The 17,212-nt window shown below is 29.1% G+C and overlaps 11 protein-coding genes across 11 annotated transcripts; 5 read left to right on the top strand and 6 right to left on the bottom strand. All coding sequences in view use genetic code 12, as the record gives it.

Moving 5' to 3' along the window:
* Nucleotides 1-201: 201 nt before the first annotated feature.
* Nucleotides 202-3,495, top strand: KGF54_001712 (DBP4; the record flags this gene model as incomplete). The annotated part of the gene is made up of 3 exons (XM_051762112.1): nt 202-212; nt 279-906; nt 1,168-3,495. The coding sequence occupies 3 exons, from the start codon at nt 202-204 to the stop codon at nt 3,493-3,495; spliced, it is 2,967 nt and encodes a 988-aa protein (XP_051621250.1).
* Nucleotides 3,496-3,503: 8 nt separating this feature from the next.
* KGF54_001713 (MutS family protein) lies at nt 3,504-5,870 on the bottom strand (the record flags this gene model as incomplete). The annotated part of the gene is made up of 1 exon (XM_051762113.1): nt 3,504-5,870. The coding sequence occupies one exon, from the start codon at nt 5,868-5,870 to the stop codon at nt 3,504-3,506; it is 2,367 nt and encodes a 788-aa protein (XP_051621251.1).
* A 140-nt stretch (nt 5,871-6,010) lies between these two features.
* Nucleotides 6,011-7,174, bottom strand: RPC53 (DNA-directed RNA polymerase III subunit; the record flags this gene model as incomplete). The annotated part of the gene is made up of 1 exon (XM_051762114.1): nt 6,011-7,174. The coding sequence occupies one exon, from the start codon at nt 7,172-7,174 to the stop codon at nt 6,011-6,013; it is 1,164 nt and encodes a 387-aa protein (XP_051621252.1).
* A 164-nt stretch (nt 7,175-7,338) lies between these two features.
* SAS10 (rRNA-processing protein) lies at nt 7,339-8,976 on the top strand (the record flags this gene model as incomplete). The annotated part of the gene is made up of 1 exon (XM_051762115.1): nt 7,339-8,976. The coding sequence occupies one exon, from the start codon at nt 7,339-7,341 to the stop codon at nt 8,974-8,976; it is 1,638 nt and encodes a 545-aa protein (XP_051621253.1).
* Nucleotides 8,977-8,982: 6 nt separating this feature from the next.
* On the bottom strand, nt 8,983-10,584 carry KGF54_001716 (chaperonin-containing T-complex subunit; the record flags this gene model as incomplete). The annotated part of the gene is made up of 1 exon (XM_051762116.1): nt 8,983-10,584. The coding sequence occupies one exon, from the start codon at nt 10,582-10,584 to the stop codon at nt 8,983-8,985; it is 1,602 nt and encodes a 533-aa protein (XP_051621254.1).
* Nucleotides 10,585-10,678: 94 nt separating this feature from the next.
* Nucleotides 10,679-11,713, top strand: KGF54_001717 (cell proliferation protein; the record flags this gene model as incomplete). Its single annotated transcript, XM_051762117.1, has 1 exon — nt 10,679-11,713. The coding sequence occupies one exon, from the start codon at nt 10,679-10,681 to the stop codon at nt 11,711-11,713; it is 1,035 nt and encodes a 344-aa protein (XP_051621255.1).
* A 147-nt stretch (nt 11,714-11,860) lies between these two features.
* Nucleotides 11,861-12,826, top strand: CGR1 (Cgr1p; the record flags this gene model as incomplete). The annotated part of the gene is made up of 1 exon (XM_051762118.1): nt 11,861-12,826. One exon carries the CDS (start codon nt 11,861-11,863, stop codon nt 12,824-12,826), a length of 966 nt encoding a protein of 321 aa, XP_051621256.1.
* A 16-nt stretch (nt 12,827-12,842) lies between these two features.
* Nucleotides 12,843-13,274, bottom strand: HIT1 (Hit1p; the record flags this gene model as incomplete). Its single annotated transcript, XM_051762119.1, has 1 exon — nt 12,843-13,274. The coding sequence occupies one exon, from the start codon at nt 13,272-13,274 to the stop codon at nt 12,843-12,845; it is 432 nt and encodes a 143-aa protein (XP_051621257.1).
* An 89-nt stretch (nt 13,275-13,363) lies between these two features.
* On the top strand, nt 13,364-13,648 carry KGF54_001720 (uncharacterized protein; the record flags this gene model as incomplete). Its single annotated transcript, XM_051762121.1, has 1 exon — nt 13,364-13,648. One exon carries the CDS (start codon nt 13,364-13,366, stop codon nt 13,646-13,648), a length of 285 nt encoding a protein of 94 aa, XP_051621258.1.
* Nucleotides 13,649-13,658: 10 nt separating this feature from the next.
* KGF54_001721 (uncharacterized protein) lies at nt 13,659-15,164 on the bottom strand (the record flags this gene model as incomplete). Its single annotated transcript, XM_051762122.1, has 1 exon — nt 13,659-15,164. One exon carries the CDS (start codon nt 15,162-15,164, stop codon nt 13,659-13,661), a length of 1,506 nt encoding a protein of 501 aa, XP_051621259.1.
* A 410-nt stretch (nt 15,165-15,574) lies between these two features.
* On the bottom strand, nt 15,575-16,726 carry KGF54_001722 (uncharacterized protein; the record flags this gene model as incomplete). Its single annotated transcript, XM_051762123.1, has 1 exon — nt 15,575-16,726. One exon carries the CDS (start codon nt 16,724-16,726, stop codon nt 15,575-15,577), a length of 1,152 nt encoding a protein of 383 aa, XP_051621260.1.
* Nucleotides 16,727-17,212: the final 486 nt, after the last annotated feature.

Below are 17,212 nucleotides of genomic sequence, written 5' to 3' on the forward strand. Positions count from 1 at the left end.
TTTTCAACGAGCCTCGTATTACTAAGTCTTGATCTTGATGTTTCAGTTCTTGTATTTAAATGATGAGCTTCTCTCATACTTAATTTTAATTTTTTTAGTGAAAAATCACAAAACTGAAAAATTCAAAATATGTAAATCCAAAATCAACAATCTAAAAACAACCAACAATCGATCAATATCTGTCCGCAAATTCAAGATAAAATGGTGTCTGCGTATGTAGTTTAGCTATGAAAAGTAATGAAATAGCTCAATTGAATCAGTCTTACTAACAAGTTTAGAGTAATATTGGTACAGAATGCTACACCAGAGACGCTAATACAATTTCAAGATCAATTATCAAATGATCTACCGACAAGGAAAGGTAAATGGAGTTTTGTGTTTAAAATATTTAGAAACAATCTGTATGCAATTCCAAAAGAATTAGCTCAAGTAGTTGAACAAAATCCAGAATCAAAATTTATGTACACCTTATCCCCTACGTACGTACCTGGAACCACAATCTCACTAATAGATGGTAAATCTGTTGGAGTGTTTACCAATCCAATACGGGAAGAAATGGTAGAGTTAGGTCACCTGACTGAATTATGTATACCAGATAATCATCTTAGATTAGGTGCAACTATGGGATTAAATGATAGTTTCGATATATTTACAAATTCAAAATTACAAAGTTTATGGGTTCAAAAGCAAATGATAAAGGGAGATGGAGGACAAATATATGAGTTAGAGAATGGGAATCTTTATATAAGGACGTCAAATATTTTTTTACATGGTAATTTTAGAGGTTTATTGATACAAATTGAAATTGATGATCAATCTCCTAGTTATAAAAATCAAGACATCAAGAAAATTATACATCACATTACTCAAAAATATGGAATATCAGACGATAATCTAAGCTGCGATGTCTTGAGTCCCTCATACCCAGATAAATATGGTGACTTATGTTTACAATATTCAAAGATACTAGATTTTTAAATAGGCTTTTAATGCATATAAACGAGGTAACATCAAGCTGAACATGTAAGCTTCTCTCTATTAATTAAGCTTGCAACATTTGAGTAGTACGACTATTCTCATTATTGAAGTTGCAAAATATAGCATCGCATTTGACCTGTATATAATTCAATTTTTTTTTGTACCATTACTTGTATAATAAATTTATAGAGATGGGACAGATTAATTAGAACTTCAATCATAACTAAGCTATTACCTACCACAACTAAAATGGTGAAAAGGTCAAAGACTGGCAATAAGAAAGGTCAAAAGGTAGAAGAAAGAAAAGAAAAACGTCAAAATGAAAAACAGGAATTGAAAGAATTACAGGAAAGAATTCAAAACTACGATCCAAAAGTTGATGAATCTAATTTACAACAGTTTAGTGATCTACCTATAACAAAGAATACCCTCCGAGGATTAAAAGAATCAGCATTTGTATCACTAACGGATATTCAGAAAAAGACCATACCCATAGCATTACAAGGACATGATTTAATGGGTACAGCTAGAACTGGATCAGGTAAAACTTTAGCATTTTTAATACCAGTTATTGAAATATTAATCAAAAATGATATTACAGAATTTGATGGATTAGCAGCATTAATAGTGTCACCGACGAGAGAACTCGCAGTACAAATCTTTGAAGTTTTAGCCAAAATTGGTAAGTATAATTCTTTTTCAGCTGGTTTAGTTACTGGTGGGAAAGATGTACAATTTGAAAAAGAAAGAATTTCAAGAATGAATATATTAGTGGGGACACCTGGTCGTATTTCACAACATTTGAATGAATCAGTAGGAATGGAAACTTCAAATTTACAAGTTTTGGTGCTAGATGAAGCAGATAGATGTCTTGACATGGGGTTCAAAAAACAAATTGATAATATAGTGAGTCACTTACCAACATCTAGACAAACTTTATTATTCTCAGCAACCACAAGTGATAGTGTTCAAGATTTAGCAAGATTATCATTGACAAACCCAAAGAGAATTGGTACTTCATCAGACAATGATGTTTCAGCTATACCCGAATCATTGGATCAATACTATGTCAATATTCCACTAAATGAAAAACTAGATGTGTTATGGTCATTTATAAAATCACATTTAAAATCTAAAATTCTTGTCTTTTTCTCATCATCTAAACAAGTTCAATATGCATATGAAACATTTCGTACACTTCAACCAGGTATATCATTATTAAAATTGTATGGACGTCATAAACAGACATCAAGATTAGAAACAACAATGAAATTCTCACAAGCTCAACACGCATGTTTATTTGCGACAGACATAGTGGCTAGAGGATTAGATTTTCCAGCGATTGATTGGGTTATTCAAATGGATTGTCCTGAAGATGTGGCTACATATGTTCATAGAGTGGGGCGATCAGCAAGATTTGGAAGACAAGGTAAGTCTTTGCTAATGCTTTTACCATCAGAAAAGGAATTTTTAAATAAACTAGAACAAAATAAAATAGCTCCAAAATTAATGAACATTAAAGAAAAAAGCAAGAAATCAATAAGACCTCAATTACAATCATTATGTTTCAAAGATCCAATCATAAAAAATTTAGGACAAAGAGCATTTATTGCATATTTCAAATCAATCTATATACAGAAGGACAAAGATGTATTTAAAGTTGATGAATTACCAGTAGAAGCATATGCTGCATCTTTGGGTTTACCAGGTGCACCAAAAATTAAAATCAAAGGTGGAGAATCCAGCAAAGAAAAGAAAAATGAATCAAGAAAATTACAAGAGTTAAGAAAAGCTGATGTTGATGGAGAAATAAAAGAAGAAAATGGTAAGGTTAGAACAAAATACGATCGTATGTTTGATAGAAAAAATCAAACTATTTTATCTGACCATTATTTGAATATGACAAACAGTAAAGCTGATAAAGACGATGATGAAGATGAAGAAGATTTCATGACTGTCAAACGTCAAGACCATGATTTACAAGATGAAGATTTACCAGATCTTCTGTTACCTGTTTCAAAAAGACAAGCTAAAAAGGCACTTTCCAAAAAAGCTACATTAACATCTAAGGGAAATCCAACTAAACTCAGGTTCGATGATGATGGAGTTGCTCATGCCTTATATGAATTAGAAGATGAGGAAGATTTTATCAAAGCTGGTGATGCTAAACAACAAAAGCAAGATTTTGTTAATAAAGAAAAAGAAGCTATGAAAGTTACTGATATGACAGATAAAGAAGTTGAAAGACAAAAGAGACAAGAAAAGAAAAGAAAAAGAAAAGAAGTCGAAAGAAGAATGAGAGAAGAAGAAGAAGAGGAAAGTGATTATGATGATAATGAAGCACCTGATTTAGAACGTGATATGGAGGAAAAACCTAAAACTAATAACAAATCAACTTGGTTCAAAGATGATGAACCAGATCACAAAAAACAAAAATCTAACAAGTTTGTTGAAATTGAAGAACCTGAAACTTTGGAAGATCTTGAATCATTAGCAGCTAAATTAATAGGTAATTAATAGATCAATTAAAATAACTCTTCAAATTTTGATAAATTGACAGTTCTATCACTATCTTCGGCAAAATCAAAATCTAAAAATTTCATAACTTTATCTCTAGTAGAACTGTAATTTAGTTCTTCTTCATCAGTTAATAATGTCATTTCATTAACAAGATCTTTACCTTCTTCTAATTTTTCTGCAAAATATTCTGCTCGTTCAATTATTGATTCTGGTATACCACAAACTTTTGCGCAATAAATTCCAAAACTTTCTTGCGTAATACCAGGTTTGACTTTATATAAATATGTGATGTCTTGTATTTTATTATCTTCTTTTTTCAATTCAATATCGGTAGTCACAAATTTGGCTTTAGTGGTTGCTAGTTTTTCTGATATTCCATCATTATTAAATAATTCATGAAAATGAGTTGACATAACACATCTTGGACAATTAGTCATGTTAGAAAAATAAGCTAAAGCACCACCAAACAATGCAGGAGAATCAATTGAATCACTGCCCTTGCCAAATTCATCAATTACAATTAAAGATCTCTCAGTACAAAGTGAAGTACATTTTGAAAGTTGATTTATATCAATTGCAAACGTACTTAGTTGTTTCTCTAAAGATTCTCTTGACGAAATTCTTGTTAATAATTTATCGACAACTCCTATATATGCAGATTTAGCAGGAATCGCACAACCTAATTGAGCCAAGACAGCAATTAAAGCTACTTGAGTGATGTATACTGATTTACCAGAAAAATTAGCACCAGTTATAATTGTAATTTTTTCATCTTTATAATTTATATCATTGGGGATAAATAAATTTTGATAAGTTTCAATCAATGGATGTCTACCAGCTTCTATGGCTAAATCTAATCCATCTGTCAAGATTGGGAAGTTATAATCTGGTAATTGTGAAACTTGACTTAAAGATAATAAACAGTCTAATTCAGTTAAAGCTTCAATTACTTGTTCCGTAATAGGTTCATATTTTGATACTTCTTCTTGTAATATTTGAATCACTTCTATTTCTCTGTCATTGATTAAGGTATGCACATCACCATATTGATCATCTAATTCCTCAACTTCTGGAGCTTTGTAATACGAATTTGTTGGTGTTGCAAAAACTTGTTGCCATTCTTGTGGAGTATCACCTTCAATTTCTTCAAATGTTTTTGAAATTAAGAAGCCAAGTTGTGGTATATATATTGTATTAAACTCTTGTTCTGGAGATTTTTGTTTCAAAGCATATGTACAATTTTTAAGAATCTCTTCCATATTATTGTTGATGGTTCTTAGTCTATCAATTTCACCATCAACACCATTCAATATTTTAACTCTTCCTTCCTCAGCTGACGATTGAGGTTCAATAACATCTAATAAAAAGTTATGCAATTTTTGGAATTCAAAAACATCATTAATAAATAAAGTCACAATTTTTAAAGATTCTCCAATTTGAACTGAATTTGTGAGGAAAAACTGTTTCAATATTTTTGCAATCTGCACTGAATTTGATAAAAATGTGAGCAACGCTTTCCAATTGTTCCAGGAAAGTTCATTACTTTTTAATCTTTTAATTTTAGTGAACAGACCTTTGACTTGCTTTAATAATTTGAATATTTGTTTTCTATTATCTTCAAAATGAGTGGAAGATATAATTTGAACAATTTCTTGACGATCCAAGATTAAATCTAACTTAGCTAGTGGTTTTCTTACCCAATCTAAGAGTAAAAAATATCCTTCACGTGTAACTGTATAATTTACTAAATCAAACAATGAAACTTTTTGAGATTTCGAATGAGCTTTTAATTTCTCATGTGGATCTGGTAAAATTTGAAGTGCATATAACAGATCTACATCAATAAATAAATGATTTTTAAAATTACAAAATTCAATTGTATCAACCATTTCTGCAATGAATAATTCTGATACATGATCTGAAATACCAAGATATAATGCATTCAAAGTACCAACACTTAATTTGAAAAAAGGTGAGGTAATTGCAGTTTCTGTAAAATACTTCACATTAATGCCACTTAAATATTTATCAAAGGATTTTGCCAAATGTTCAATATCAAATTTTGTATAATCAGCAACAATTTTAATGAACATTTGCATTTCATAATCTGACTCCAAATTCTTAATAAAAGTAATTGCTGCTTCCGGTAATCTACTCGAAACAAAAACAACATTTGGTTTTAAATCATCAATGATAGCTTCAATATACGAATTTGGGTTGCAAATTTGAAAGTCTTCATAAATGTATAGTTTTCTATTTTCAACGTCAAGACAAGTGACTCCTAGGCTATAGCTTTGAAAATCAATTGATAAGATCTTTTTATCAATAACATTAAATGTAGTCTCTTCAACGTCTTCATTCGATTCTTCCATGTTTGGTTGTAAGTTTATCTTTAGGGGGTAAAAAAATCAAAAAAAAAATTTGGTTGCCAAATATTTTATATGTTTTGTTTTGTACCTACAACAACGATTTAAAATTCCACAAATGACCAAAATTGCATGGATTTATTGGTTTACTCTATACAAGGTGTTGCTATAATTTTATCATTGACTGTACCTAATCGTATTAATTTACCTAATAATTCTCTCCCATCATCATCAACCATTTGAATATCTTCATCATCATTTGAATTTTGATTTAAATCAAGGACAGCTAATTCTTGCAAAAAGTCAGTGGACGACCCCTTTGTAACATTTAATCTAATACCTTTGCCTAAATCTATTGTAATTTTACCTGATTGATGAATATTAACTTTACCAATTTCCCCTTTTAAAGTATTGTCATCCTCTTCTTCCTCCTTTTCTAGTTTTACTTTACTTTCTTTTCTTTTATATTCTGGTAAATGCTGTGGTAGCTGAAATAATACATATTTTTCATCATCATCAGTCGATAAACTTTTCATACCTCCGGTTAACAAATTAATAATTTGTTCATGATCTGTAATTAATTTACTTTTCTCATCCGTTATGATTGAATCATTTTGAGTAATTTTACTTTCTAGTTTGGCTTTGTTTTCTTTAATTAATTCAATTTTATCTTCAATAGCTTCAGTATTTTCTCTCGTTAGTGACATTGCTGGTGTTGGTGTATTTGTATTTGAGTCTAATTGCTCAATTTTGACTGGTGGTTTTTCATCTTTATCTAGCTCTTCTCTCTGTATACCATCATCTCTAAATGGTCTATATGGGAATAATTCTGTTTCATTATCTTCAAATCTATATTGTTCTGTCATATTAATTTTTGTAGGATCATCTTCATCATCTGATTCACTTACACCTGGAGTTAGCGATTTCAGTTTTTTATCTTTGATTTTAAGGTTACTTATAAATTCAGGAGTTGATAAATTTTCACCATTACTATTGTATATTAAATCTGATGTTAATCCTAATTTTGAACTTGTTGGATTTCCAATTGCAACTGATCCTGCTGATAATGGACCTGAAGTGACTAAATGAGTTCCTGCGTAATTGTTTCTACCACCCCTGCCTCTTCCACCTCTTGCACCACCTCGTCCTCTTGTAGGTAGACTTTTTGGTTGTTCCTGTTTTACTTGTGGTGCTACTTTAGCTCTTTCTTCTTTTGATTTTCTTTGGACAACCTTTGGTTTGAATTTTAAACCAGGTTTGGCTGGAGTTGACGGTTTCTTAGAGTTCAAGGACTCCAATCTATTAGACATGTTATGGTGGTGGTGGTGGTGATTAAAGTTGTTATTACTAGTCAGATCAGATATTATGTACTGTATCTAATAATATGTTTAAAAATAAATTATAAGATGAGTGTGCGTATTATATTTTTGCAACTTTATTCAGTCAAATATCATCAAATTACGAACCTAAAGATATGGTTCCTCGAAGAAAAGAAGTCGAAGAAGACTCTGACTTAGATGAAGTGGATGCATTTAATTCTAATAGATCCAAAGTACTATTGAATGAAGCAGGAGAATATGGTCGTGAAAGACAAAACGATGATGAAGAATCAGAAGAAGAAGTTATGGGAATAGAAGATGATGATAGTGAAGATGATGAAGAATTAAACCAAGAAGAAGATGATTCTGGAGAAGAGGAAGACGAAGACGAAGAGATTGAAGAAGAAAAAGGTTGGGGAGGAAGAAAGAATTACTATGGAGGTGATGATGCAAGTGATGATGAAGATTCTAAACAAATGACAGAAGAAGCATTAAGACAACAAAGAAAACATTTACAAGACTTGGAAATGGATGATTTTGTTGATGAAGAAATTATGGAAGATTGGCAAAAGAAAGCAGATACTTTCGATAATAAAGATACAACAGTCTCAATAATAAATACTGATACAAAATTAGATCAACTTGATGATACTGAAAGATTAAATTTGTTAAAACAATCATTTCCAGAATTTATTCCACTAGCTAAAGAATTACAAAAACTACAACCAGCACTAGAAGATTTTAAGGTGGTTGACCAAAATAAATGTACAAAAATTAAAATTGCAGCATTATCTGGTTATTTAGCATCAATATCGTCATATTTTGCAATATTTGTAGATAATCTACAAAATGGAGAAACTTTTACAATGAAAGACCATCCTGTTATGGAGTCAATATTAAGTTCAAGAGAAGTATGGAGACAAGCTAATGAATTACCAAATGATATTAAAGAAGAAGTTGAAGAAGTTACGCATGATCTTATATCGAGTGAGATAGATGAAAATGAATTTGAAGATGCAAGAGAAGATCAAGAAAGCGATATAGAAGAAGTAGAAGAAGAAGAAGAGGTGGAGGAGGAAGAACCAAAATCGAAAGAAACCTTCAATATCGACATAACGAAACCAAGAACAATAAGGCGAGCACCAAAGAAAACTAATGATGATGATTTCACAGAAGCTGATATTGAAGATGTTGACATGGAAGATAAGAAACGTCGTAAAAAGACTTTGAGATTCTATACTGCTAAAATTGATAAAGCTGCTGCACAAAGAGAGAAAGCACTTTCAGGAGATGGTGATATGGATGTACCTTACAAAGAAAGATTATTTGAAAGACAACAAAAATTAATAGAAGAAGCAAGAAAAAGAGGTCTTGATAAAAAAGATATTCCACAAGACGATAATGAAGATTTCAATGATAATGATTTTGAAAATGAAGACTATTACGACACTTTAAAACAAAAGAAACAATCTAAATCAAAAAATAGGAAACTCGCACACAATGCTGCTGTAAAAGCTGCTAAAGAAGGTAAACTTGCCGAATTACAAGAAGAAGTTGGTGATGATGGTAAAAGAGCTATTAGTTATCAAATTCTCAAAAACAAAGGTTTAACACCACATCGTAAAAAAGAATATAGAAATTCAAGAGTTAAAAAGAGAAAACAATATGAAACCGCCAAGAAAAAACTTAAATCTGTTAGACAAGTTTATGATAGTTCAAAACATAGAGGTCCTTATGAAGGTGAAAAGACTGGTATTAAAAAAGGTATATCAAGATCTGTAAAATTAATATAAATTTATTTAACGACTAAATTGTATATCATCAATTCTTAAAATGGATTTTACACATTCTGAAGCTAACACTATAGCGCTTGTACTTACCAAAACTGGTTGTAAAACATGTTCATCAAATGTATTTGATGCACCAGCTCTTCTTACTGATATCCCGGCATTCTTTTCCCCATTTTCGTGTCTATTCCTTAAATCTGTAACAACATTTATTGGATTTAATCCTGCATTTTCAGCTAATGTAGTAGGTATTACTTCTAAAGCTTGTGCAAATTCTTCCCATACAAATTGTTCAACGCCAAATAATTTATGTGATTCTTTCATTAATTGTCTTGATACTTCAATTTCTGGAGCTCCACCACCTGCAATTAATGCTTTTTCTTTAACTAAACATCTTACTACACATAATGCATCATGTAATGATCTTTCAGTTTCATCAACAATAAGATTGTTAGCACCTCTAACAACTATTGATACTGTTGGTTTTGTATTTTTCGAAGTTATACCAGTAATTTCAACAATTTTAGAACCAGAATTTTCAATTTCTTCAACTAAATCAGCTGAGCCTAATCTATCTTCTGTAAAATTTTCAATATCTGAAATTGGTTTACATCCAATAGCTTTTGATAAAAATTCAACTTCATCTCTTTCAATATCTTTTATAACCATTATATTTAATTTTGATAAGAAATGTAATGCTAAATCATTTACAGCATCTCTTAATATTGATTTCTGAATCAATAATACATTACATTTAGCCTTTTTAATCTTTTTACATATATTTAATAAATATGCTCTTTCTTCTTTTAAAATTTTATCCATTTGTCTATAATCATTAACAACAACATTATTTTCCATATCTGGTTTTGGTGGTGATAATTGAAATTGAATTAATCCTATTTTAGCTTTCTCTATTCTAATTGGTCCACCTGCATTTTTTACCACTGTTTGAGTTAACACAACCCCATTTATTAATTCTGTATCGTCAATTGTACCTCCTAATTTTTTTATAAGTCTGATGTCATTTAAATCAACATTGTCTTTACTTTCATTTATAACTTTTAATACTGAATCAACAGCTAATGGAGCTAACAATGATGAATGTTGTGATACAATTTTTGAACTTAATGAAGTTGATGCTGCACGTATTAATTGTTCTTTATCTTCCAATTCTATTTTTGATGACATTTCCAATAATATTTCAACACTTCTTTGTGCTGCTCTTTGAAATGATTCTGCAATTAATGTTGGATGTATACCTTTACTTAATAATCTTTGTGCTGCTCCTAATAATGCTCCTGTTAAAATTGCAACAGTTGTTGTCCCATCACCTGCTTCAACATCTTGTGCATGACTAACATCAACTAACATTCTTGCGGCTGGATGTAACACGGCCATATGTTTTAATATAGTAGCACCATCATTAGATATTATAATTTCTCCATTTTTGGTTCTAATCATTTTATCCATACCTTTTGGACCTAATGAAGTACGAATTGCATCAGAAACAGCTCTAGCTGCTAAAATATTGGCTTTACGAACCTCTAATGGTTTCTCCTTATCTTTGAATGTAGCATTGGACGGAGCCACTTGTGGTCTAGGTACTGATGCCATTATTTGGTGGTAATATGGTTGTAAAAGAAATTGATTTTGTTCAAAATATTTTTTTGATTCTAAAAAATTCGATGCGTATCTTTTTAGATTAGTTATGAGTAGTGATACAAATGATTATATTAAATTTGAGAGTACCAATATAAGAATTGATGATATACTAAAATGTTCATTCTCAAGCTGGTGTGATTTATTCAAAGATTACTTATATCCATATCGTATAATTAAACCTCTCCCTACAAGTTTTATTGAGTATTTGTTAAGTGACGGTATAAAATTGAATTCAGATCAACAAAAATTGGAACAAACTAGTGATAATGAATACAGTGATTGGGAAGAGGAAGAAGAACCAAATGAAGATTCTGGACCGGTGCACTCAAAATTCCCAGAGTTACATGAACAAATAATATCTGACATTAAAGAGCTCGGTGGTAAGGTGATCCCGAAACTAAATTGGTCAAGTCCAAAAGACGCGAATTGGTTACTCCCAGGTAATACAATCAATTGTACTGATATCAATGATATATACTTGTTACTTAAATCATCAGATCATGTAGTTGATGACTTATTATATCCATTTCTGGAGGTAGAAGAAAAAGAGGTTACAACCAAAGTGGAGCATGAACTAATACTAAAGAAATGGATAGATATCAATCCAGCACTTGAGTTTAGAGTATTTGTGAAAGATAGTAAATTATTGGGGGTTTCACAGAGAGATTTGAATCACTATGAATTTCTAAAAGATTTGCAACCACAATTACAAGAAAAAATAGAACCATTTATAGCTCAGGCAATTGAGAAATTGCAAAAGACTGACTTAAACAGTTTCATAATAGATATATATATTCCAAGGCCATTTTCCAAAATTTATGTGATTGATATAAATCCATTTCTGAGAAAATCAGATTCTCTATTGTTTACATGGAATGAACTACTTACTAAAAAATTTGAACAATATGAGTTTAGATTAATTAATGAAACTAATGTGGGAGCATTTGCTAAAAAGCAATATAGTGAAAGTCAAGTTCCTATTGATGTTGTTGGTGCTACTCATGATTCTGAAGCTTTAATTGAATTAGCTAGAGAATGGGATAAATTGCAAAAAAATGAGGATCAAGATACGCTGAATTAGAGAATTTATATAGACTATAAAATGAATGAAGTAATGATTTTAACGAATTGTTTAAACTCTACATCTTTCATACAAAAATTACAGCAAATTTAAAAACTAGTGAGAAATTAAAAAACTCCGGATAAATGTACCTTACATTAACTAAACATGTCGATTGAAGTAACCACACAAAATATATTCCCACAAGATTACAGAGGTAGATTAACAGAAGGTGTTACCTATGATTATAGAAATAATCAATTGTTATGGATAGATATTATATTAGGGCAAATCCATAGAGTTTCATTAACTGATTTAAACAAGCATGAAATATTGAAATGGGATAATCCTAAAGAAAGTGTTGGGTTTATTGCTCTTACTGAAGTCGAAGATACTGTTTTAGTTGCAGCAAAGTCAGGATTAGCTTATGGGAATTTCAAAACTGGTAAATTGGAATATTTTTTCAAATATCCATTTAATGAATCAGAACAAAATAGATTAAGATCAAATGATGGAATAATTGATCCATGGGGGAATTTATGGATTGGAGTAATGAATGATTTCCACGTTGGTTCAGTACAAGAAGAAGGGTATTTATATAGAATCACACCAGAATTAAAATTAGATGTAATGTTAACAAATACCAAGATTTCAAATGGATTAGCTTTTAATGAAGATGGATCGGAATTATATTGGACAGATTCTGAGAATTTTACAATTTTTAAATTTAAATATGATAAAGATACTAATAAATTAAGTAGTAAAACTCCTTTTATATACACTAAAGATTTTTATCCAGATATTAAAAGTCCAGAACCTGATGGAATGGTACGTACAGAAACTGGGGATTTTTATTCAGCTGTCTTCAATACTGGAACTATACTTCATACAAACCATAAAGGTGAATTGATTGATAAAATTCATGTACCAGCAGAAAGATGTACTTGTGTTACAATTGGTGGACCAGAAGGTAATGAATTATTTATAAACACAGCTAATTTAAAATTAGATGATTTCGATGCTGAAATTAACTCGGAAGATTTATTTGGAGATCTTGGTGGATTTTTATTTAGATTGAAATTTAAACATGATTTAAAAGGCCAAAAGAAAAATATTTGGGGTGGTAAAGTATAGATTAATTAGTGGGAATTCATAGTGATTCATTTAGTTCCAATACTCTTTGTACAAATTCTTCAACTAATTCATTTTCTTCTACTCCACCTGTCCTCAAGTCATTCAATTTTATATTCATGACTTCTAACTTTTGATCATAATTAAGATTGTTAATGAACCCGTCTTTGATTATAGTTAAAATTGATAGGAGATGGAACTGTAGTGATGGTTGTTTTAGTAAATATTGAATTTGTTGATCTTTTAGTATTTTATCAAATTTTGTTTCTTCTAATGATTCTTGTGGTTTTTCTTCTAAATTTTCTAACGGTGGTTTTTCTCTTATGTTCTGTTCTTCAACCTCTTCATGTTTATGTAATTCTGATTTATAACATTTAATTGAACAATAAACAATTTTACACTTTGGACACTTATATTTACTTTCTTGATCATTACATATTTGACATAACATAGTTGATGTACAGAAGTAGATGGATCCAAAAAAAAAAAAAAAAATTAAGTCCGATATATCTAATCTTCTTTTTCTCATTATTCAACTAAATGTCATCAACAACTCCAGAACATGAAAAAATTTCAAAATCAAGAGCTTTAAACGCGTCTTTGTTGACGCTAATATCAATCATAGTATTTATAGAGTTAATTTATCATGCAAATTGGAGTATTAAAGTCTTATATAATCAACCATTTGGTAATTACCTAAATAATTTGGTTTATGGATTAGGTTCATTTTTAGCAAATTTTGGATTAAGTGTTAGATTAATGAAATGGTTGAATCAAAAATTAGTAGAGGATAAAATAGAGTCAGATTACAAAAAGTACATATAACACCAGCTAACTAATTATATATTTTTAAGTTATCTAGATTTACTAAATGAATAGTTTTGAAATTTTCAAAAAATTGCTTATTGGTTTCATCATTCCATTTGTTTATTATTATAAGATTCTTTTTAGGTATTTGATGTTGAGCTTGATCTTGTTCAACAAAATCTTGATCTTCTTCATCTTCTTCAATTTCTTCTTCTTCATCATCATCATCTAAATCAATATCTTCATCTTCTCCATCTCCTTCATTCCATTCTAAATCTGAATCATATTCATAATCAAGCCCTGTTAATTCTGTATTTAATGGATTTTTAATAATTTGTTGTTGTTGTTGATTATGTTTTTGAGAACACCAGGTTCCTATATAGGGTGGTTTTGAATTTTCATAAAAACGAATGTATCTTATTGGTGATAATGATAAAATCATTTCATGAATTTCATATTCTCTTGTGGTGGGTATATTTAATGCATTTAATATTGATTCTGGGGTAATTGATGAAGTAGTAGAAGTGGGTTTTGGTTTTAAATCTATTAAAGATGATTCAAATATTGATGATTTCGTGACTCCCAGTAATATTGAATCTAGTTCTTCTTTTGTTTTTTCAGTTGAATAATTTTTTGTATTTTCTAAACTTACATTATGTTGAACGAAAAATGGTAAAAAAGTTGTTTCATAATCATTTAATTTTGGTTTTGATGGTGTTGATTCTTCTTCACTTGATGCTGATGATTCTTTAACTCTTTTTTGAGGACTTGCTTGGAAAAAACTAACTATTCTTTTTTGCTTCTTAGCTTCTGCTTCTTCTGCTTTACGTTTTTCATCTTCTGCTAATCTTTTAGCTTCTTCTTTTGCTTTTTTTTCTTCTTCAACTAATCTCTTTTTTTCAATTCTTATCCTTTCTTTTTCTTCCCATCTTGCCTTTTTTTCAGCTTTTTCTCTTTCCCTTTCTTCACGTTTACGTTGTTCTTCTAATTTTCTTGCATCTTTTTGTTCTTGTTCGATTCGTTTTCTTTCTTCCCTTTCAGCTTTTTCTCTTTCTAATTTCAATCTTTTAGCTTCTTTTTCTTCAGCCTCTTGTCTTTTCTTATTAGCTCTTTCAATTTCTCTTTCTGCTTGTTTTCTTTGTTTTTCTTCTAATTCTGCTTTCTTTTTAGCTTCTCTTTCTTGTTTTTCTCTTTCTATCCTTTGCCTTTTGGTTTCTTTTTTTTCGTCTATTTTTTTCTTTTTCAATTCTCTTTCTTCTTGTTTTGATATTTTTGATGGTTCATCATTTATCTTTCTCTTTTTGGTATTTGCTGATTCTGATACTGATTTTGATTCAGTGAAGTATTCTTCTACGATATCTCCTTCTTCTTGCTTTGGTAATTCTACTATTTCTTCGTTGTCTTCATTTATTTCATCACTTGATATTTCTATTATTTCACCTTGTATGTTATTATTCATTATATTATGATCTCTTTGTATTAAATTATTGAATTTATGATCTTGTACTGATGTAGATGTACTTGTTGACGCCATAGCTCAAGGTAGCATTTGACCGTGATTGTTGTAATTAATGAAATATTAAAAATTGGTTGTAAAAACTGATGTGTATTATAAGTATGATTTGAAACAAATATAAAAATAATAATACTAAATAAAAATACACTATAAAATTTATTAGACGCGTAATCCCCTGAGAAAAATTGGTAGCGATGGCAGAATCTAGACTTATACTCAAATACTAAGAGGAGCTAATTTTACAACCAAATTATATCATTAAAATTTATTTATATTCTAATTTTTAATAAATACCCTATATAATTTAAACCCATAGTTTTACTGATAAAACTCCCATTAAAAGTGAACCATAACCTTGTTGAATTTGCTTGTTTAAAAGAAAATGAATTGCAGCCCGTTTCGTTTCATGTCAAGTCGTTAGTCATTTTTTACCAATATGAATTGTATTGTTGTTGAGTATTGAATGGATTAATCAATGTTTGATTGTATTGTGGTTGTTGATTTTGGTAACTTGATTGATAAGTAGATTGATATTGGTTTATTGATTGTTGAAGTGGTAAAGTATATTGTGTAGTGGTGTATGTTTGTGATGGATAATAATATGTTTGTTGAGGTAATTGTTGTGGAACTTGATAAGTTTGGGTATTGTAATATTTGAATGGTTCTGATTGATAAAATGAATTAGATGAAGGTAAAGTGACAGGTGTTGAATTTTGGAAAACCAATGAATTTTGATAATTATGACGTTTAAAATTTGATTCTAATTGTGATGGTAACATTGGTACATTTTTTCTCTTTCTACATGATGATGATGATGAATTTGAAGTTACAAAATCTATTGGAGTTCTTGGAGTTAATGGATAATTTAAAGGTGATGAAAAAGTTGAAATTAAAGGTGATGTTGATGCAATTTTTATTATTGGTGATGTTGATAAGGTGGTGGTAACAGGTACCACATCTTCTTCTATTTCTTTAAGACTTACTTGGTTTTTGAATTTGTAAATTGTTTCAAAATTGAATAAGAATACTTTGTTAAATTCAATTAAATTCCAAAATTTGAGATCATTGTACATCTTGATATATGATAAATTATAATTTAAACAACTCAAGAAATAACTTTCTATTATATTAATTAATTTTAAATCTATTACAATTGTTGATTGTTTATATTGTTGTTGTTTTAAAGTGTTTTGAATAATAATTAACCAAGTTTTTAAAGTGTATGATTGATCATCAAATGATTTATTTGATAATATTAATGACATTATGACGTTGTATATATGTATATTACTTATTTCTCCAGTTTGTTGTTGTTGATTAGTGGTATCTTCAGATAAATCATGATTTAGTACGTGGTTTGAATGATAATATTTGTACAAGTAGTAAGTAGATATGACTAAATTGATTTTTGAAACTTGAGAATTTATTATTAAATTATTTAAAAATTCACCATATTTTGAATTAAATTGATTAAATAATTTTAATAATGAAGTAGTTGATAAATTTGAATTTTTATTAGTTGATGATGATATTATTATCCAAATGAACTTTATATAGTTATTTATATAAATTTGATCCATTTTATTTGGTTGTTGTGGGTAATTTAATTTTTTATATTAGGTTGCAAAATATGCTATATCATATATATTAAATTTTATTAGTGTAAATTATATGAAACAGGAAAAAAATAAAATCTGAATTTGCAAATAAAACTTTGTATGCGATTTAAATTCTTGAAATGAATAAATGAATGAATGAAATTAATAGTTTATATATAAGATGTATTAGAAACCTATATTCTTGAACTGGATTTATATAAAATTAGGTAAAAATGTAGAAATAATTATATGATTATATATAAGTGTTATATTAATATCATATTACACCTTAAATTATAAACCGTATAAATCTTTAAGTAATTGACTAAAATTAATTATTATTTTATTTATTAATTATTTATGTATAATTTATTATTTTTAATTGAATTTTATTTATAAGTTTATCAATAAAATATATGTACTTGTATAATACTTGGTTAATTCTTTAAAATTATTTTATTATTTATT

Source organism: Candida jiufengensis (genome assembly GCF_024610255.1).
Source record: "Candida jiufengensis strain CBS 10846 chromosome Unknown scaffold5, whole genome shotgun sequence".
NCBI lineage: Eukaryota > Fungi > Ascomycota > Pichiomycetes > Serinales > Debaryomycetaceae > Lodderomyces > Lodderomyces jiufengensis.